Source organism: Perognathus longimembris, chromosome 28 (assembly GCF_023159225.1).
Source record: "Perognathus longimembris pacificus isolate PPM17 chromosome 28, ASM2315922v1, whole genome shotgun sequence".
NCBI lineage: Eukaryota > Metazoa > Chordata > Mammalia > Rodentia > Heteromyidae > Perognathus > Perognathus longimembris.
Window position 1 is genome coordinate 32,059,889 of NC_063188.1, and position 20,489 is coordinate 32,080,377.

The following is a 20,489-nucleotide window of genomic DNA, read 5'->3' on the forward strand; positions in this document are numbered from 1 at the left end:
AGAATAGGGCATATCTATGCAAGTGAATATTATTCAGTCATAAGGAGGAACTAAGTACTAATGCACACGAGAACATGAATATACTCTGGAAAAAATGAGTGAAAGAAACCAGAATCAAAGGCTATGTATTATAGGATTCTGTTTATACATACTATCCCAGAGTTGGCATATCCAAGAGAAAGGGAAAGCAGAGTCATGATTTCAGGGTTTGAGGATGAATGGGAAGTGACTGCTTAATGGGCATAGTATTTCCATTTGCAGTGATAAAATAGTTCTGAAATTAGATAGTGGTATTTGCACAATACTTGGAGTATATTTAATGCCACTGAATTACATGCTTTAAAACAAGGGCCTAGCATGGTATCATACATTTGTAAGCCCAGCACTCGGGACATGGAGGCAAGAGGATTATGAGTTAAGGACAACCTAAGGTTATAAAGTGAAAACCTGCCTCATAAACTCCCCAGGCCCCCAGCAAAAAATTAAGATGGTAAATTTTATGCTTTGTGTATTTTATCAGAATAAAAAAATGGAAAATAAATTTACACACACACTGACCATCCATAGTAATATTAATTTACTAAAGAAAATTGTAAACATTCAAAAAGTGTAAGGAAATGCAAACCATTCATAATGATACTTTCTTACCTAACTACATTTTAGCAGTTTAGAAGGTAGTCAGAATCTCAGTGTTTGAATTCTCCATGCATGGACCTAACCAACAGTGGATGGAAATTATTTGGGGAAAAAATGTTACATCTGTACTGAATATGTAAATACTTTTTGTCTTGTCATTATTTCCGGCACAATTTAGCATAAAAACCATCTATATAGCATATAATATATTGTAAATAATTTATAAATGATTTAATATATATGGGAGAATGTACATGGTTAATTTTCAAATAGTATGGCATTTTATTTAAGAGATTTGAGCATCTTCAGATTTTGGTATCCTGTAGGGGGTGTCAGAGTGACAACTCTATTTCTCTCGTACTTTAGCTGTGTCTTTGTATCAAATTTCCATATTTGATTACATATCTGTGATCATGTTGACTACAGTTGGAAGTCTTTGTGATTCATCTTATATGTAAATTATGCTACGATTTTTGTTTTGTTTTGTTTTGTTTTTTTTGGCCAGTCCTGGGCCCTGGACTCAGGGCCTGAGCACCTTCCCTGGCTTCTTCCCGCTCAAGGCTAGCACTCTGCCACCTGAGCCACAGCGCCCCTTCTGGCCGTTTTCCATATATGTGGTGCTGGGGAATCGAACCGAGAGCTTAATGTGTAGGAGGCAAGCACTCTTGCCGCTAGGCCATATTCCCAGCCTGATTTTTTCTATTTTGATGAGTCTACGTTACAAAAGTATACACTTCACTTTTGGAAATTTCACATTGACAAATAATTACAACTTTTTCCCACCATAATATATTCTATTCAAATAAATATCTAATATTAACCTGCAATGCAGAGTTCCATATATGTTTATGCCACACTAGAAAACAATATCATTGCAGAATTTTAATAGAGAATTTTAAAGTTAGTGGTAGATAATGAGTATGTTTATACAGGCAGAAAACTTTATCATAGGGCTTTTCTTGTGGAAGTAGAGCTTGAGATTTGACCCCCATTGGTGAAGTGTGTTATTGCATTACAATTCCTAATTTGAGTGACCAAAAAATGCTCAAACCAAAGCCGAAAGAGAGTGAAGTCTAGAAGTCTTAAAGCACAGAGGTAGGTAACTTCACTAAACAAACGAGACATCCTTGTGGTCATGAGAATGATAAACATGACTGGTGGTAATAGTCACTTAATTTTCAGATCATCAGGAAAACAAATGGACTGCCAAGGGCTAGCTACCACCCTACTGTCTTTTTCATTGAAGGTTAAGTTTAGAACAGTCTGTTTGGAGGTCTCCTTTGGTAATATGTCTCAAGTTTTATAATGAAACTTAGGAAAGTAAGATTTACTTTCGACTTTGAGGGACTAGAGTGGCTTCTTTTATGACCCAAGAAATCTTTGATAAATGGTTTTACAAATAAATATATTTCCAAGTCAGTATTGAATTGAGAGAATGACGTTTCTGTATGTTTTATAGTGTCTATAGGTAGTTTCTCAAGGAATGAGTAATTACTAAAATTAACACCACCAACACCTTGTGCCATAAAGACAAATCAGTGGAATGTCATCCTTCCCAAGAATTGCTGATCATTGCCTACATCATGATCTTCTTATTTCCTTGGTGATTATGAGGATGAAGAGTGAATAATTGGTGAAATAGTCATTAACTGATAAATTGGCCTAAAATGATAATCAGATGGGAAAAATTGCTACCCACTAGGGAGAAATCCAATACAATCTATCTTGTATTTGGACACAAAAATGTGTTACTTTTATTCTGTGTTCTTCAGTTGACAGTGTTATCTTAATTCTGAATGACAGGATGATTGACAGTCATAGTGCTTTAGAAAGAAAGAAGCTCATGCAGCATGTTGGAGATCTCCAAAATGGCATATAGCCTGGAATTAATACAGTGAAACATGTTGGAAGCTATGTTTCTTTTCAAACATTTAGAAGGACATATAACTGGTGACATTACAATGGGTGGAGTTCGACTTCTAGGTGTGTCATCTCACAGCTGCTCATTTTCGGGATGATGTAAATGAATAAGCTTTTTGTTTGTAGAACTTGTATGGCAAGTTATGCGACTAGTGATTTGTGGAAGTTAATGTAGCACATTGCTGACAGAAGTCAAAATATTTTCTAAATTGTAATCAGGCATCTTTTACTTCTGAGCTTTAAAGGAGATCATTTGGAGGCATGACAGAGAAATGTTTTCTGTATTCTAAAGTAGATGCTTAGATCATGTTTCAATTGATTAATGATTTTCACAAATCTGAAGATATTCTTTCCTCTAGCTTCCTAGATCTGAGATCTTACTTGTCTTGGGCAGTACACCATGATCCAAGGACAGAGTATTGGTTACATTTTAGAGGTATACAACACCCATGTTGGGGCCAGCAAGATTTTTGTGTGATTCCAAAATCTGTCCATGGACTACAAAGCTCTACTCCATCCAAGTCCCTACTCTCACTCTGTCTCTACTATATCCAGACATCTGTCACTGTACTTGAGGCTTGTGGATGCCTGGTACTCAGAGAGCTGCACTTCACTTTAAAACAATCTCTAATGCACACCTCTTGAGCAATCACAGCTCCATTTCTGACGTATTTGCTTGCAGTTAATAATAGGGCTCTTTTGTAACAACCTTCGTGAGAATAAACAGATGAGATGAATAAATTGGCTATCATCATTATCTTTCATATATTTTAGAAGCTAATGTTCTCCTTTTCACACTCACTCCCTCCATAAAGGCTTGCATGTTTTAGCTCCTCTTAATGTACCACTGAAACAGACTTTCCATTCATACACAGATGGTTAGCATGACTCAGAAAGTCACCAAGCGAAAGGACTTCTAGTTATATGTATATATTCTATTTTCTCCCTTAGTTATTTTTCCCCAACAATGATGTTCACCATATTTTGCCTCTGCTCTGCCTTAAGATTCCCACTTTTTATTTTTTAAATATAGGCATTGTGATCTAGATTTTTGTGTAAGACAGCATTTGGGGTAATTCTTTGTCTTGATGCTCTAAATACTTTTTCAAGGGCTGTAGGACATTGGGAAAGGAATGCTTTGTGTTTCCTAGCCATATACAAAGAATATGCTGTGCATTAACAAGGCAGTGTATAAGAAGACTAAAGGCGAAACAAAGTATAAAAATGAAGTTACTTCTGCGAAGGTAATGTAGTGCCTAAAATGTAAATTAGCTATTAAAACCCATAATGAAGTGGGCAGGTTAGTCCATCCTCAGGCCTCTCTCCCTTCTTGCATTCCACTCAGCGTGTTGTTGACAGCTTGCATATGTGTATCTGTATGTGTCCCCAGAATTTACTACAAGTAGTGCTGAAATTGGAGAACAAGGAGAGTTGGGCTGTGTTGCTGACTGCCACTTCCCAGTTCTGTGACCTTTCTGGACCTCAGATAATACATCAGGAAGCTAAAAACTTGGACTAGGCAATACCTAAGACCTCTGGATTCCAATAAAATATTATTCTGTGACAGACTACCTTCTCTAAAATCGCTTAGGTTTCATTTTCTATCCAAAGGATTAATCAGCAACCATTTAGAAGTCATAAAAAGAGAGCCCTAACTATAAAAATGACCATTTCAATGTAAATGTAGACAGTGATGCATTCTAAATTTCCTTTCCACAAAATAATTCTGTCTAGGAAAGAAAATACTTTAAGCTATTAATGCCTCTATTTTATTACTGTATACATATTCAAGTATAAATGAAACAAATACCCTCTACAAGTATATACTTTACTTTGCAAAAGGACTCACTACAGGGCTTCTTTATCATCTTTTTCATAACTTCAAGATTGATTCCTTTTAAAAAATAAATTTTGTGCCTGTCCTGGGGCTTGAACTCAGAGCATGAGTGTTGTTCCTGAGCTTTTTCTTAAGGCTAGCACTCTACCACTTGAGCCACAGCTCCATTCCCACCTTTCTTGGTGCTTAATTGGAGGTAAGAACCTCACAGACTTTTCAACCTGGGCTGACTTCAAACTGTGATCCTCAGATCTTAACCTCCTCACTAGTAGCTAGGATTACAGGCATGAGGCATTGGTACCCTGCTAAGATTAGTTTATTTACATAAATTCGTCCTACATGTAACTTTTTATTAATAAGTCCCTATTGTAAACGGAGTCAAACCATAGTGAGTCAGATAATGTCCATTTATAACATGAATAATATTTTTATTAATTTCTTATCAGGAAAGCATTATTTCAAAATGAGATTTTTCTGTCCCCTCCCCTAACCTTGGAGAGGTATACTAAGTCACATTTCTAAGTTTTGAGAAAAATTTATTACTTTGTCTTTCTTTTGTGTAAATTCACTTTCTTCCTCATTCCTTTTTTCCCTTCTCCCCAAACTGGTAGAGTGCATTTTGTAACTTTTGATGAAAAGTAGGCTCTTCATTTAAAGGTCACCTCTGTTTCCTGAATCTCACTTGTTCTTTGCAAAACCATACAGAGTGAACACTTTCATTGTAAATGATATATAAACATGTTTGGCTTCATAGTGTTTCAAAGCACCTTTTCATTAGGCTTGCTTTATTTAACATCTTAGTGATTTTTTAAAAGTTCACAGGGGGTGATTAGATAATTCAGATTTTCTAAATCTGTGTAGCAGCCATCAGTTAAAATAAATGTTATCAGATTGTTGTTCAGTGGCCTTTGTGAATAAATTGGCAGACTTGTTTTCCTGAAAGACAAGATGTCTAAGTCTCCTACATGAATCAAAATTGGTACTAATTAGGCCTTTGGTAAGCTCTGCAAGAGCCAAAAACTCATCCATGGAGACCAAGCTAAATTTCTAAGGTGACTAATTTACTGGGATCTTAGATCAGAGCAACACATGTATTTTGGTCAAGAGGACCTTTGCAGTTGTTTTCACAAAATAAGAAAAAAATAACTCAGCTAGGGTGGATGATAGCATTTTTATAGTAGCATATGTTAAAAGGTTACTTGTGTTCAAGTGATGGGTTTGTAATCAATTATTACCCTTTTTTATTTATGTTTTTAGTATTCTTGTGAAAATCTTCTCAAAGTATATACCTAAAGATAATTAAAATAATTTGTCATACAAAGTGGATAAAAACAGTCTAAAATGTAGTTTCTTGAAGGTATCTCGGTTCAGAAGAAAAAGATTTCAAGTTATTAAGATAAAAGTTATCTCTAGGTAGTGCTAGGATTACAGGTCATCTTTTATTTTCTCCATTATACTTTCTAAGGAGGAAGCATGTATGCATGCACACACATGCACAGGTGCGCATGCACACATAGTAAGAATGTACAACTTACATAATTTTGCAGACAGAAAACAATTTATATGTGTAGTTGTTTATGGTTTACAAAAGTAAAAGTTACCTAGTCAAAAAAAGCAGAATTACAGCAACAGTTTAGACTATGATTTGGTCAAATTCTAGATACCTGCAGAATTTTAGCCTTGCTTCTCAAATTGAAGGGCAAAGTGAAATATCCACAACTGTAAGGACTTGGTAGGAAGCTTTAGATACTGTACAGTCTAAATGACTGTTTCATAGTTTCAGGTTTGAAGAAGAGGATTGACTACGATCTAAACAAATCATTATCAGCCTCTAAAAATAAATGCTTACATTTTCTTGCCCAAAGAATTATTATTCAGAAGTATAGCATGGAGTAGGCCCAAGCTTGATCTCTTTTCCTCCTGTGTATTGAATTTGCTTTCTTTAAGTAGAGGAAGTCACTACTTTAACAAGGCTGAATTAGGCTGGGCCAAGTTCTGGAAGATAAGTGCAGGAGGTCAACATGCTGCATAGAGCCTTTTGTGGTTTTTAGAGCAGAAACACGTCCAATTTTTCCTACTAACAATGTTAGAGATACCAGACTCTGAGCCAGTCCCATGGACTCTCTGGTATGGTATTTTCTTTCCGTTTGTGGTGTCCTGAGCTGTTTTGTGAACACACAGGAGTGTCTTCAGTGATGCCAGCTTCAAAAGGTTAGGAGACATGCCAAATATCCTAGTTTCTCTCATTAGGAACGGAGTTCTTTCCTAAAGTTCAGAGAGACTAGCATATTGAGCCTGGCAGGTCCTTCTTATGTGAATAGCCAGTAACTGGCTGTTTGGTTAATTACAAAACATGTTGTGCCAAATGATTTCTTCCAGAAAGACACATCAAACGACTTTTGATTCTTTGACCTCCTGATACTTTTTATGTTTTTCAAGATGAATTCACTGAAAATGAATAGAGTTAACTATGGCCCTACTGTTACAGAGAAACCCAGAATTTGGTCCTGGAAATGGGAAAAGATGGGACTTACTGTGGCATTGGCTGAGACACAATTCCACTTAAGGAAAGAAATTGCTTCTTTTGGCCAGGATATGATCAGAAACAGATTTGGCTTTGAGGGTCACAACTGTGGAGGTAATTGCGGACCCAAATGGTCAAAGGTCTGCATGGAGCCTACTCAACTGCACCAGAGCACATTTTATACACATTTATTGCTTTTAGCCAGATGATTCTCCCCTCCCCCATGTTTTAACCTCTTCAGATTGTTAGCTTTATGATTAGTCTCACAAGTAAAAGTGAGACCCTTTTGTGGCGTTGCTAGCAGATTGCAGGACTAGCACTTGCCTTATAGGCAAAGCAGGATATATTAAGCTTTGACTATGCAATTGTGATGAGCATAATATGGACTGTGTATTGTAATGGGGTAGAAGAGGGCACATTTTTAATGCTCTTGTGTTGAGAGTCACTGCATTAGGGAATAATAATTTTAAGTGAAGCCACATTTATAGCAAGAGGAAAGGTAGCAAAGATAAATGAAATCTGCAGACAGTCTCAGAGCTTCAGTAAGGCCATTATTTATAATCTCTTCTACCAAACCTTTTACTATGTAGCAAAATTGATTAATTTGCATGTATCTCTTTCCTGTGTGCCCATGTGCTCTCTGGTAGAGTAGTGAACAGATAGAGAAATGGACAAGAGAGGAAAGAGGAGGGGGCTCAGGCCTGAGGCCAGGTGGAATGGGGAAGCATAATCCTCCAAACTGGATAATCAAGCCCAGAATAATCAAGATATATTTAAGGGTCTTAACATTAATCTTGATATTTAATCATTCTGAAAAATGTAAAAAATAACCAAAAGATTGTATAATAGCATTAATAAAAAAGCACTTGCTATGGAATGGTTCCACAAAAATATGGCTTTCTTTTTAGCATGAAATAGGAATCTATTGAACTGGTCTTAATATTCTCTCAGCACACATAGAGCTCTTAATTCCATATCCTCTTATCTATAAGTCCTACATTTAATTTACTACCATTTGAGTTGATTTATAGCTCTGCTTAGCAAAAGTACAGTCTTGATTAAAACAGTATTATTACAGCTGATGGACTTTGAAAGCTTTGTCCCCCCTAAGATCTAATAATTTTGAAAATGACCTATGGACTCTCATAGGCTAGATTTGCAAGTCTCCAGGTTTTGATCACTTGGCTATACTTTAGTTAGGGGTAGGATTATGTAGGAGTACGTTTGCTAACATAGTTTTTCTAGATCTGTCCATTTACCATTAAAAAATACAAAGCTGGTAGTGTTTTAGAGCAGACTTACTTCTAGGAATCCCAACTCCCTAGGTAGATAATTGCTTACCTAGTTGATAGCTGCAACTACACTTTTGCCTCTTGGGAAGCTGCTGGATGGACATCTCATCTGTCAAAGGGAGGATTCAGTTACTATGGATGATGTTACATTTTGGATTCTGTTTTGGTGCTCATTTAGTGCAGATGACTAGATTTGCAAAGCCAGTGATTTCCACAGTTTGACCAGAATTGGTCCTTTTCTGCAGCATATAGCTACCATTTTCCACTCTCCTGGTTTGATTTTTACCATGTGATGGTTTTATGACAGTAGGGGTAAAGAAAATGCTGTTGCACAACAGGTGATAGAAAATAATTATGCTTTGATTCTTATAAGAATCATAGTATCATTCTGATTCTACTAGTTGGAAAAAAATGAATCATGCTAGTTTTGGTTTCATAAAGCCAACAACTGCTATACTTACAGGGGTTTTCAGTTACTCAGAATCAGGAGAACACAGAAAACCAAAGTTGTAAATGTATTCAATGGGAGAATTTTGATTTTTAAATCAAATTTGATGGAGGAGCCTTCTCATAATACAAAAGTAAAAGTGGCCATCTTATTTGTGATTAATTTTTTGTTTTGTTCAGTATGTCCTTTGATTTTGATCTGACTTCATAAATAGCTTTATTGATATGTAATTCACAGACCATACAATTAGTCTTAGTCTCTCTTAATTGGTAAATTACTAGGCTTTAAAATCTCTGACATTTTGTTGAAGAACACAGAATATGCTCCTATGAAGAAAGGATTTACATGTCTAAATTACCCCTCCATTTGCCTAAATCATTTTTATTAATACCCATTGTTTGTCAGAGCTAGGATAGTTATTAGGGCTATCTAGTTCAACAAGGATAAAAAATCACTTAGGGAGTAGTTCTTTTTCCCAGCTATACTTACTGAAGCCTGAAACCTCCTGCAATTCTGACAACCTCTGTATCCCCTTCCCTACTTCCTACCAATACAGTCCTATTGATTTTGTCTGACATTCTCACCTCACTGATAGGGATACAGTCTTTTCATAGATTTTTGACTCGACATCTTAATAAACACTGAATTGCTTTCCAATTTTAACATGACAGATTTTTTTGATAAATGGAGTTGAAGATTCAAAATTCACTTCAGTGAATGATGGAGCATAAATTGCTTCTACTGTGGATTTACCAAAAAAAATCAAATTATAAAAAAGTTTGATACTATCCAAGAAAATGTGAAATCATTCAAAGTAACTGATCAGGAAATCAGGAGACAGAAAGTATTGCTAATTTGTCATTACCTCCGTGCTTTGTCAACCACTGGGGAGATGTCCTTTATTTTGCAAATGCTTGAGAGCTAAGCACTCAGACTTCTCAGCTCTCCATGGTCATTTCCCATAGTGTCTGAGAAATTTTGTTGAATTAAGCTTTTTAAACAGTTGCTATGGGTACATTTTTTAGCAAAAGAAAATTCATAAGAGTATTGATATTAAATAGAAGAATGATCACAGAGGTATGCTCTAATACAAAACAGAGAGCACTCGGAAGATGTGACAGCTTCTAATGGATAGATATGTGAAGGTCCAAGGAAACAGTGAATTGGATTTCCCAGAGAACCTTTTATTGTAGAAAAGTTTGGAAATTTTCAGGCTAAGGGCAAACACAGCAAGGTTTTTGTTTTTTTTTTTAAACAGGCAAGGCCTGTTTGAGGATCAGCGAGAGGCACAGACCTTCCCACAGAATTGGAGGTTGTACCTCACAGCAAGAGCTTTTAAGTGACCTGTTTTCTTCTTTTAGACTTTTATATCCATATCCATACAAAGTATAAGGTCTGTGATTGCACTCACCTGTTCTGAAACAAATCCTCCACCCTTTGGGAATAATGTTCACCTGTTCTTATATCTGCCCTCCAGGACCTTGTACTGGGACAGCCTGATACTCCACTTGGGACCTGTTGAGCTTAGGCAACCACAGATTTGAATGGAATAGAGTAGTTGTACTTTAGAAATTGTATTTTTATTACCATCTTGGCCAAGAAGTTAAGGATTTTAAATCTTTAGCCTTGTATGCTAGTCAGTGAGATATGAAGGGGAAAGGATGAGTTTCTTTTGAGTGTACACTAAAGAAAAGCATGTTACTTTGAAAAAAATTGCCAAGATATTATCCACATTTCCTCAGAAGACTACCTTTTTAGAGATCATGGAAAATGTGTTTCACATTTCTCAAAACAAACAGTGGTTTCTAGGCTAGGATAATAGAAAGACTGTAAAAATGCCCTATCCAAAAGTGATTCATGCTCTTAAATTCATGCTCTTAAATTCAATAGTAGTTTGACGTCAAACTGGTGGTTTTCCTTATTTTTTGTCAGTCTTATCTGATACTTTTTACTTGCCTACATACAAGTCAAAGTTTAAATGGGGCTAGACACTTTGGGACAGACGGGAAAGCACAAGAAATTTTGGATGTAATCTGATGTGGTGAGTGGCCTACAAAACAAGATGGTTGCTTGCTTTCTCTTTGAAGTCAGTTGACTTTGTCTAGCTCCTTAATGTCTTGAGTCATAATCTGGGAGTTGGAACAGGATTCTTGCCACTAACTATGGCATAGCCCCATAATTGATATTGGAGTTTTCTAACTACAATAGCATATCCCCACATGTTTTGGGCACATACAAGTCAGTATTTTTAGTCTCCATCGAACACCATAGTGGCTCACCAACCCAAAGCCAAAGCTTTGGAAAGAGAAAACTGATATACACTTCTAAAATCAACAGGAAAGGAGGAACTGCATTCTCTTGAAAAGTTAAATTATAACCTTTTTTTCTGTTTCTATGAAGAAGATTGTACTAATAAAACTGCCAATTTCTTTCAGGTGGGTGTACATGGCATTAGAATAGAGTTCATCAATGAAAAAGGATCAAAACGCACCGCCACCTACCTACCGGAGGTTGCAAAGGAGCAAGGTCATTGTTGGACTTTATTTTATATGATCTGATGAAGAATTTAAACAAATTGACAAAATGAAATGCAATATCTGACCTTGCAGTTATGTCTGATAATTGATCAGTGTCAAATTGCAAGAGGTGACTCTTTCATCACTGCCACTGCAATGTCTTTCAAATCAGTGACTTACACTCATGCAGAATATCTTCACTGAACTTTTGAACAAAGGCAAAAATTTATAAAACTTGGGCCTTACTTAATGATTTGCTACTAATCTGAAATTCCATTTTCTCATATTCTATTATTCTGCAAGTATTCTTATGGCATGAACAAGCCTGTAGCTTGACAGACAGCCATGTAGCTTATTGCCATCGTCAGTATCTAATATTTTATCCTTAGGTGGCTACCATTACTCATTCCACTAATATTACAACTGTAGGTTTCCTGTTCGGACTGGGGTCATTGTGAGTAGGTAAAGTATTATTGTTTTATATGCTTGACAATTGCTTATAAGCAGACATTTTTCTATTACATGGATATGGCACAAATCTTTATGAACCAACACAAACTTCACTCTATAGTATTTTTGTCCTTTCTAGCTGCTACTAAATTCTTGGCTCATATTAACTGAAAGGAGTATCTTTATAGAGCTTTTCTTTTCATCAGAAAGCATTTAAAATTTGGTTTGCCTGTTTGTTCATATAAATGTGAGAAACATAATAGTAAAAGTTAACCTCATTAAACTCCCAAATAAGAAAGTTAGTCCTTATGACAGTCATGTAAGATTTATATGGGTTGTTCTAGGAAATGTCTTAATCTTGCAGTATCATTGACTTCATAAAGCTTATAAATATGGTTACTATCTATATCTGAACCAATAAAAATGCCCTTGAGCATTGCATACAAGTATAGTTGATTGATTCTGTAATTAAGAAGATACCATTAAAACTAGAAATTACCATATAGTAGTATTTGAGTCCTAAATAAGATTGAATCATTACAGTAACATCTCTTGAAGATGTCATTGTTAGGAAGATTATAGTAGTTACGGTTTGTTACAGACATAAATTATCAGTCACTGCCTATCTCTTAGACTCCTTGCCTTCAAATGTGGTTGAGAGCAGGAAACCAGTATTGTTAGATACTGTGGATAGCTGTTAGTGAAGATGTGTGGTGATGGGTGTGCTTCTGTATAAGGATGAAATTTTAGCTACTGTCTGTGATTGTTTTTAGGACCAAAGGATTTGATGGCATTGGTGACAGTGATAGCTGACCTCCGCAAAGTCATTTTATATTTAATCAAAATGCTTGTGATTTGTTCTTAACTGCTATTTTAACTAATCAACTCTTCACAGGATGGGACCACATTCAGACTATAGACTCCTTACTGAGGAAAGGAGGATACAAAGCTCCAATTACTAATGAATTCAGGAGAACCATAAAACTGACCAGGTACAGAAAGCATTTTCTTACTTAAAGCTAACCAGTATATTTCCAAGTGTATGCCTTACAACCCTTTTATATCTTTGGTCTCTCAAACTGTACTTACTTTCCTTTTATGAGACAGTGGAAATGAAGGCAGGGCCATACTGAGGAAGGATATAGTGGGACATCTATGAGGCTATCCTTCCTATCTTTAGCTCTGTGTGATTACTCTGGCTTTTTTTATATACATATATTTTTATTATCAAACTGAATTACAGAGAGGTTACAGTTTCATACATTAGGCATTGGATACATTTCTTACACTGTTTGTTACCTCGTCCCTCATTCCCCCCTCTCCCTTCCCCCTTTCTTTCCCCCCCCCCATGAGTTGTTCAGTTGTTCAGTTCATTTTCACCAAACAGTTTGTAAGTATTGCTTTTGTAGTTGTTTGTCTTTTTTTTTTTTACCCTGTGTCTCTCGATTTTGGTATTAGAACTAGGAAATTGGAAGGGAATACCAAAATCAAGATTACTCTGGCTTTGTACCAACCATCCCCCTGAGACTTCAGACTACCTTACTAGAGAAAGCACCAGAATTAGCTATTCTGCTAGCTTTTCCCATTGCCTAGCAGAACCCCAGGATTCTGATAAGCAGTGTTTGAATTTGAATTTAACCTTAGAATTTTGGCAGTGATCAAAGACCTACCATAAAAGCTTGTTGAGAAACACAATTGAGCTAAACTTGAATACTAAATAAATTTCAGCATGGAATAATAGGGATTCTTACTTAAAAAGGAAAATATCAAACATTTTAGGAAAATAGTTGCTGTTTCCATTTATTTCAATTCTAGAGAACTGTATTGAATACCTCTAGTCTAAAAATGGACTATTCTCAGCTCTGAGTAGTTACAAATCTGAAAATTCCTCCATTTCTGCTCTCCTTGAATCTATAGTTAGGGAGAATAGAAGGGCATGCACAAAAATAACTACTACTATAAGGCAGAATATGATGGATGATATGAGATTGTAAAGCCAACAAAGGGGAATTCCAGGAAGGAGTAGAGGAGTAACAAGATTTCAAAGAGGAGGTGGATTGAGAGCTGGGCCTGAAGAGTGGGTAGAATATCTGACAGGCAGAAGGCAAGGGAGGAAAAGGGATTTCCCAAAGATGTTCAATCAAAGCATGTAGGTGGCAAAATACAAAGCACATCTTAAGCAATGTGAAATAATCCTACTGGGCTAGTCTTCAATGCACATATATAAAATAGAGTATTTGGGGAAATTATGCCTGAGATGCTAAGTTGGAACTGATAGTCCAGACTAGGCATTTGGTAGCAGCTGTAGAGTTTTAAACCAGATACATTTGGGCAAGTGTATGATTGAAACTAGAAACAGGAAAATTAGCTAAGAAACACAGCTATCATGGAAGTATCTGTGACAGCAATTCAGATGAGGTGCAGTGGGGGCCAGTCAGATGGGAAGAAAGACTGGGGCAGGTATTATGGAAGAAGTGGAAGGACTTGGTTATCATTTAAAAATAAGGAAATCAAGGTCCTGGGAATATGGCCTAGTGGCAAGAGTGCTTGACTTGTATACATGAGGCCCTGGGTTCAATTCTGAGCACCACATATATAGAAAATGGCCAGAAGTGACGCTGTAGCTCAAGTGGCAGAGTGCTAGCCTTGAGCAGAAAGAAGCCAGGGACAGTGCTCAGGCCCTGAGTCCAAGGCCCAGGACTGCCCCCCCCCAAAAAAAACCCCAAACAAACAGTAAATCTTTGTCATATATAGCATAGAAAACAATCATATTGTTTAAAGAAGAGTTACATAGGCTTTCCAACTTTATATTGACAAGAGAGATTATGAAAATTTCAGAGGTAGAACTAGACACTGTAAAACAATGTGACAATAAAATACAATAGCTTTGATACTAAAAAGCTACTAAAGAAAAGAAATAAGGAAGTCAAGGTTTTCAGTAGATAAAAGAGACCAAGGTTTTCCCTTGAAGGAACATAGGGATGACAAGAATAAACTTAGACTTAGGTTTCAGTTCTAAATAGTACAAGAAATATACCCAAGGCCTAACGTATGAAACTGTAGCCTCTCTGTACATCACTTTGACAATAAATAAGAAAAAAAAAGAAAAAAATATTCCTAGGAATGTCTAGTAGATCACTGAAAATGGGGAGGTGCACAGCTTATGACAGAGATGGTACCTTTGGTTCATCTTCGGAGAGGCAGAAGGAGATCTGAGATGGCTAAGAAGCCATCTGAGAGGCATGAAAGAACACATAGAACTAGAGAGATTCAAAACCAGAGTAGTGAGTGCTATCATCATGGAAGAAGAACCCATGGAACTAGAGAGATTCAAAACCAGAGTCATGGAAAAAGCCAGACCTAATCAAGCTGCCTTCCAACAGCTATCTATGGAAGAGTAGTAGCAGGAGCACTTGGCCAGAAAGTAGTGTGATAAGGGCATACTTTCAATTAGAAGAAAGCTAGACTTCAGGTAAAGAGAAGGTTTTGGAGCTAGCATTAAGAACAGTCTTTTTTCTTTTTCTTTTTCTTTTTTTTTTTTTTTTTTTTTTTTTTGGCCAGTCCTGGCGCTTGGACTCAGGGCCTGAGCACTGTCCCTGGCTTCTGTTTTTGCTCAAGGATAGCACTCTGCCAGTTGAGCCACAGCATCACTTCTGGCCATTTTCTATATATGTGGTGCTGGGGAATCGAACCCAGGGATTCATGTATACGAGGCAAGCACTTGCCACTAGGCCATATTCTCAGCCCTAAGAACAGTCATTTCTTAATAGTAAAATCCAAGTTTATGTGTGGAAAGGAAGGAATGATAAATGTGGGGAAGATGGAAGATCTGTGAAGCAAATACTCAAGTGAATGAGATGCAGATAGGATGTTCTTTTCCTTCCTGTTAGAAAACCAGGGCTAAAGGACTATTAAATTTTCTAGAACGTTTAAAGAAGGAGTGGAAAGAATCCTGGAGTTTAAATTCCTGTGCAGTGATCTCAGCCTTCATACTAACTAGAAATAACTGCTTCTCTCTATGCCTTTTGTTTCCTGTTTATCACATATTTCTTGTGTTAACTTTCTCTTCCCTGATTTTCTTTTAGGTACCGTAGTGAAAAGATGACCTTGAGTTATGCTGAATACCTTGCTCATCGCCAGCATCATCACTTCCAAAATGGCATTGGGCATCCCCTTCCACCATACAACCATTATTCCTGACACTGAGCCGCACAACCAGTCATTGGGCCTCTCTGCAGACCTCTTTCCAGGAGACCCTACACCTTCTTGGTCTAGCTATCTCTTTTACTGTACCATTTTATGATGATAGTTTCCGTTACCATGGTGAAGCTTTGACATCGTCATTTAAGATCATCATGGTAACGGGTAGGAAAGTGACATTTGTTAAGAAGATCTTGTTTTCTTATTTTTAAGCATTGATTTTTTTGCAGCATCATGTATACCTTTTGGGATTTTGTTTTCTTACAACGTCAGATAGAATTTTACTTTGCTATCTCAAATAGGTTTCTGTCTTTATTGCCTTTCATCCTTTACTTTTTCTTCCTTCCCACCCTCTTTTGACTGTGGATGGAAGAAAGTGCAGTTTTTAAAGGTCTTGTTTAGATTTGTCTTTAGTAAGTTTTCCTCAGTAAGAGAGTTATTTTTTGATGGATGGGTTCGGGAGTAATTCATATCAAATTCAGGTATTTGTATATTACTCTTGAATTTGCCTAAAATTCCCTTTGCTATTACAGCTTTATATTTAGGTCATCATTCCTTGAGAATATATTTTTCCTGTGGTTAAAATATATGAACGTTATTCCTAATAACAAACATTTAAAGATACATGATAGGGCTTGTCACAGAGAATAAGAACCCTTTATGCCTACTATGGAAGACTGCCTCATCCCTTTATAGAATCAGTTCACAAACTAAATCACTATTTTAAGAAAGTACCTTTCAACTACCTTTCAAATATGCTACAGAAATCATTTTGAAGAGCAGCAAATATTAGGAAGAAAACAGATGCAGAACTTAGTGCCTTTGTGAAGACTATAATTAAAACTAAGAGGGGTTCAAAAAAGGCAATGTAGAGAAATATTCTTGTAAAATTTATTGTTTCTATGTGGGAAACAAGAGATTAGACAAATTCCTTACTCTTGATGTATTTTTTTAGCTGAAAAAGTTATTTTGAGCAAATAACCAAAAGACATTTGTCTATTTTCTATTAAGTTAATTTGTTAGGTTTAGGTTTCAGGAAGTCACAATTGGCCAGAGACAGTTGTTGCTACCATCTAAATATATGGTAAAGATAATCTAGTGAAACAAAGGTTCATACATGCCATAATTTCAAATATGTTTGCTTGCCATGGAGACAATATCAGAGTTTCAGAGATCTGGTCAAATAGTTTGATTCTCTTTCTGCACTGCATACTTTGGATAGAAACACATTTACTTTGGTAAGCTGTTCTATCATATATGTAAAGATGGAGTTGGCATTCAGTTATGCTCTAGGTTAGAACCTAGCTCATATGTGGGACTAGTCTTCCCATGATGAGTAAAAGGAGAAATTAGTGATTTCAACAGAAGGTCTGTATTTGTATCCCCAGGAAAAATCCTAAGATAAATTTGGAGAAAGATGACCTTGACTTTATGGTAATATATATATATATATACACATATATATATAATAGAAAGAGATAGAGACAGATAGATATATATTTGGGGGAAATACATAATTTTTCAAACAAGAAATTGGTGTATCAAATGATAAAAAGTATGCTGCAGAATATATGTTCTAAAACTGTAAGAAATGTCTCTGAATATTGAAATGATATAGCTTACACATTTAGTTGTTGTGACAAGTGAAAGACTGCTAATTCATAATTCAAACCCCTTTTTCTAGTTGATGAGCTAGTCGGCTGAATCCCTTCTGCTTGCCACTGGGCAGAACACAATACTTTAGCGTGTGATGAGAGTTCTTAGAAGTTTGATGGTGTTATTTCATCCACAGCATCCATCATTGAAACAACCATTTTCAGTTGAGATGCCTTAATTAAGAAGCCAATTGTTAGATAGCCTGAAATGCAGTCTAGGTAGCCAGTTTCACTGAAAAGAAATGAGTCAAAAAAATGTAAGCCTTAGACTTTAAAAGAAAGGAATTCAGAATGTAGTCATTTCTGTTTGGGAGCATTTTGGAATAGATTCATCTTTCAGTATACAAACAAGAGGCTACCTGATAGAAACTTTTTTGCCCTTATAGGGAAACTGAGCACAAGCTGAATGATACTGTTTGCTGCAAAAAAAAAAGGTAAATGAAACAAACTTAAGAGAAACAAAATAGACCTAGACCAATATTGTGAAATCCATCTTAACTATCATCTCATCAGTTCAGCAGGCTCCTCATCCTGGGTGAGCTTATGGTTAGAAGTTTTTGTGTGTGTTTTTTTTTAAAGAAACGATCTATCACACACATATATGTGTGTATGTGTACATATTACTTACACATACATACACACATATGTGTGTATTTATGTATTTAACGGTGCTAATCAATCTTGAGCAGGTCACGTGACTGGTCATGCGGACTCTAAAATCATATCAGATTTTTTTAAATTCTTGATATATGCAGATGTTATACAGATTTTCATACCAGTGTAATAATGTTATACTGAAGATATAACCATCCTGCAGGCTTCAAAGGACGAGGTCAGCAATATTTCCCACCTTGGCTTGGGGGGAAAAAAGGATAGTTTTGTCTCCTTTTGTATTCGAGTTGATGCACAATGCATTTTGTTTGTGTGTCTAAGTAGCTGTTGACTAAAAGACTTTGTAGTGTAAAGGGTGTTATACAAACTGTAATGGTGTGCTTCAAACAAATGCTAGACCCTTTTACCTTTCACCTTTGTTGTATATTACAAAGCTGTTAAATATGTGGTTTGACTTAACTTTGAACATGTGGAACTACGTAGCATGTGTCTTTAACTTGGACAAACATTCTAATTGCACAGGTTGTGTTCTAGCCAGTTGTGGTTTATTCGTTGAGAAACACAAATGTGAATTGCACTCTTACTCACCGGAATATCGTATAAGTTCAGTGATCTTTAAACAGCTCAGAAGTAATACTTGAACTTCATATTGAGTAGCACAAAGTTTACATAGCCCTTTGTAAATGTTAACTAGTTACACTTAAGTTTTCTGTTTTCCAATGTAACTGGGTATTTTTTCCTCTTGGAAAATAGTATGTGTTTTTGGTATATAGCAAAAGGCTTCCATTTCTGGAAGGGTTTTGTTGTTCTTAAAGTCAGCCAGGTACCAGATTTTAAAGGAACAATTGTCCCCCTCCCCAACCCCTCAAGTGGCCTTCTGATTGCGCTGAGAACGTGCTACCACCCTCTCTAGTCTCCCCTACCTTGAGAGGTCAGTGAAATTGATAGAGGAAGTACAAAGCTTGCTCTCTTCCCTCACTCCACTTAAAGCCGTTGTGAAGTTTTCAGTCCAGTGCATACGGTCCCAATGCCCAGCACACCAGAAGTTTGTATACTGGCCTCTTGTCTTCAAATGTGCAGGAAATTTGAAACTGTCATCTGGAATAGGTTCCATCTCTTTTGTGTGTTAGATCAAACCAAAGAAGCCCCCAGCCATGCCCAAATGCTGCTCCAAAAGCCTGCCTTCCAGTCCTTACAAAAAACCTTGCAGGATTACATGTGTTCACTTTTTTATTTTTGTACAGTTTCTAAGTGATTTTTGCTAGTGATGTTAAATTGAATTAAGTTTATTTGAGGGGCGTGAATACCTCCTCCATTTAAATAAACTGGTGACTTTCCTTTTATTTTTTAAAAGTGGAAACCCATTGTGTGCCTCTCGATTTAAGGGTTTCTGATTACATTATTCTTAAGACCAGCATTGATTCTTTATATACAAAGATATGTTTTCCTTGTTTTTTATTACTGTTTCAGAAAAAAAAACCTTTTATTTTGCTCTGGACCCAGTAAACAGCGCTGGTACATAGATGCACTGAGAAAATAAAACTTTTATAACCACCTCTGACTGCTTTTGTATATCAAAGTTGATTACTTTTGAAATACTTGGATCTAGTTTCTAAGTTATTTTAGTGTTTTATATGTTCCCCAAAATTATTTTGAATCAGTCACCAGCATATTGAGTTATTGGTGAGATTGTACTGAGCAAAAAGCTACCTGGAGTAGCTCCTCTTTTCCTTCTTTCTTAGTAACCTGCCTTTTGATTACAGTAAGACATCACAGATTACCCCAAATCCCCTTCACATATAACTAGGTCCTCCTTCCTTCCACATTTAATTGCTTAATAGTTTGAAGAAACTATCAGAAATGGGCATTTATATGACATGTATGGCTTTAACATATTAAAAATGTGCAAAAGAAAAAAAAGGTTTATGTGGGTCTGTAAGGTATGGCTGTGGAAAGATATTGTAGTAGTTTTGACACTATTGTTATTACCTTTAAAAATCATTTACCCAATAAAATGTTAAAAACCAAGTTGTTGTTTCTTGTTTGTTTTGGTCAGTTGTGGGGCTTGAACTCGGGGCCTGGGCACTGTCCCTGAGCTTTTTCACTCAAGGCTAGCTCTACCACTTTGAGCCACAGTGCCAATTCCAATTTTCTGGTGGTTAATTGGAGATAAGAGTCCACAGAGTGGCTGGCTTCGAACCATGATCCTCAGATCTCATCCTCCTGAGTAGTTAGGATTACAAACATGAGCCACCAGCACCCAGCTTCTTGTTTATTTATTTAACCATTCTCACAGTAGGATGTTGGTCATCAGTACTTGTTACTGAAAGATTCACAGAAGATTCTGAAATAGTATAGTTAGGAACTGGTGGATTTCCTTCCAAATAGCTCTTGAGTAA

General features: G+C 36.4%; 1 protein-coding gene across 1 annotated transcript in view; it reads left to right on the forward strand.

Moving 5' to 3' along the window:
* Ammecr1 (AMMECR nuclear protein 1) overlaps window positions 1-20,118 on the forward strand; it is a 118,782-nt gene extending 98,664 nt beyond the window's left edge. The window contains exons 4-6 of the mRNA XM_048336906.1: window positions 11,093-11,183; window positions 12,519-12,615; window positions 15,709-20,118. Coding sequence (XP_048192863.1) covers window positions 11,093-11,183; window positions 12,519-12,615; window positions 15,709-15,823 — 303 coding nt within the window. The 3' untranslated portion in view covers window positions 15,824-20,118. The remainder of the gene's footprint in view (window positions 1-11,092; window positions 11,184-12,518; window positions 12,616-15,708) is intronic.
* Window positions 20,119-20,489: the final 371 nt, after the last annotated feature.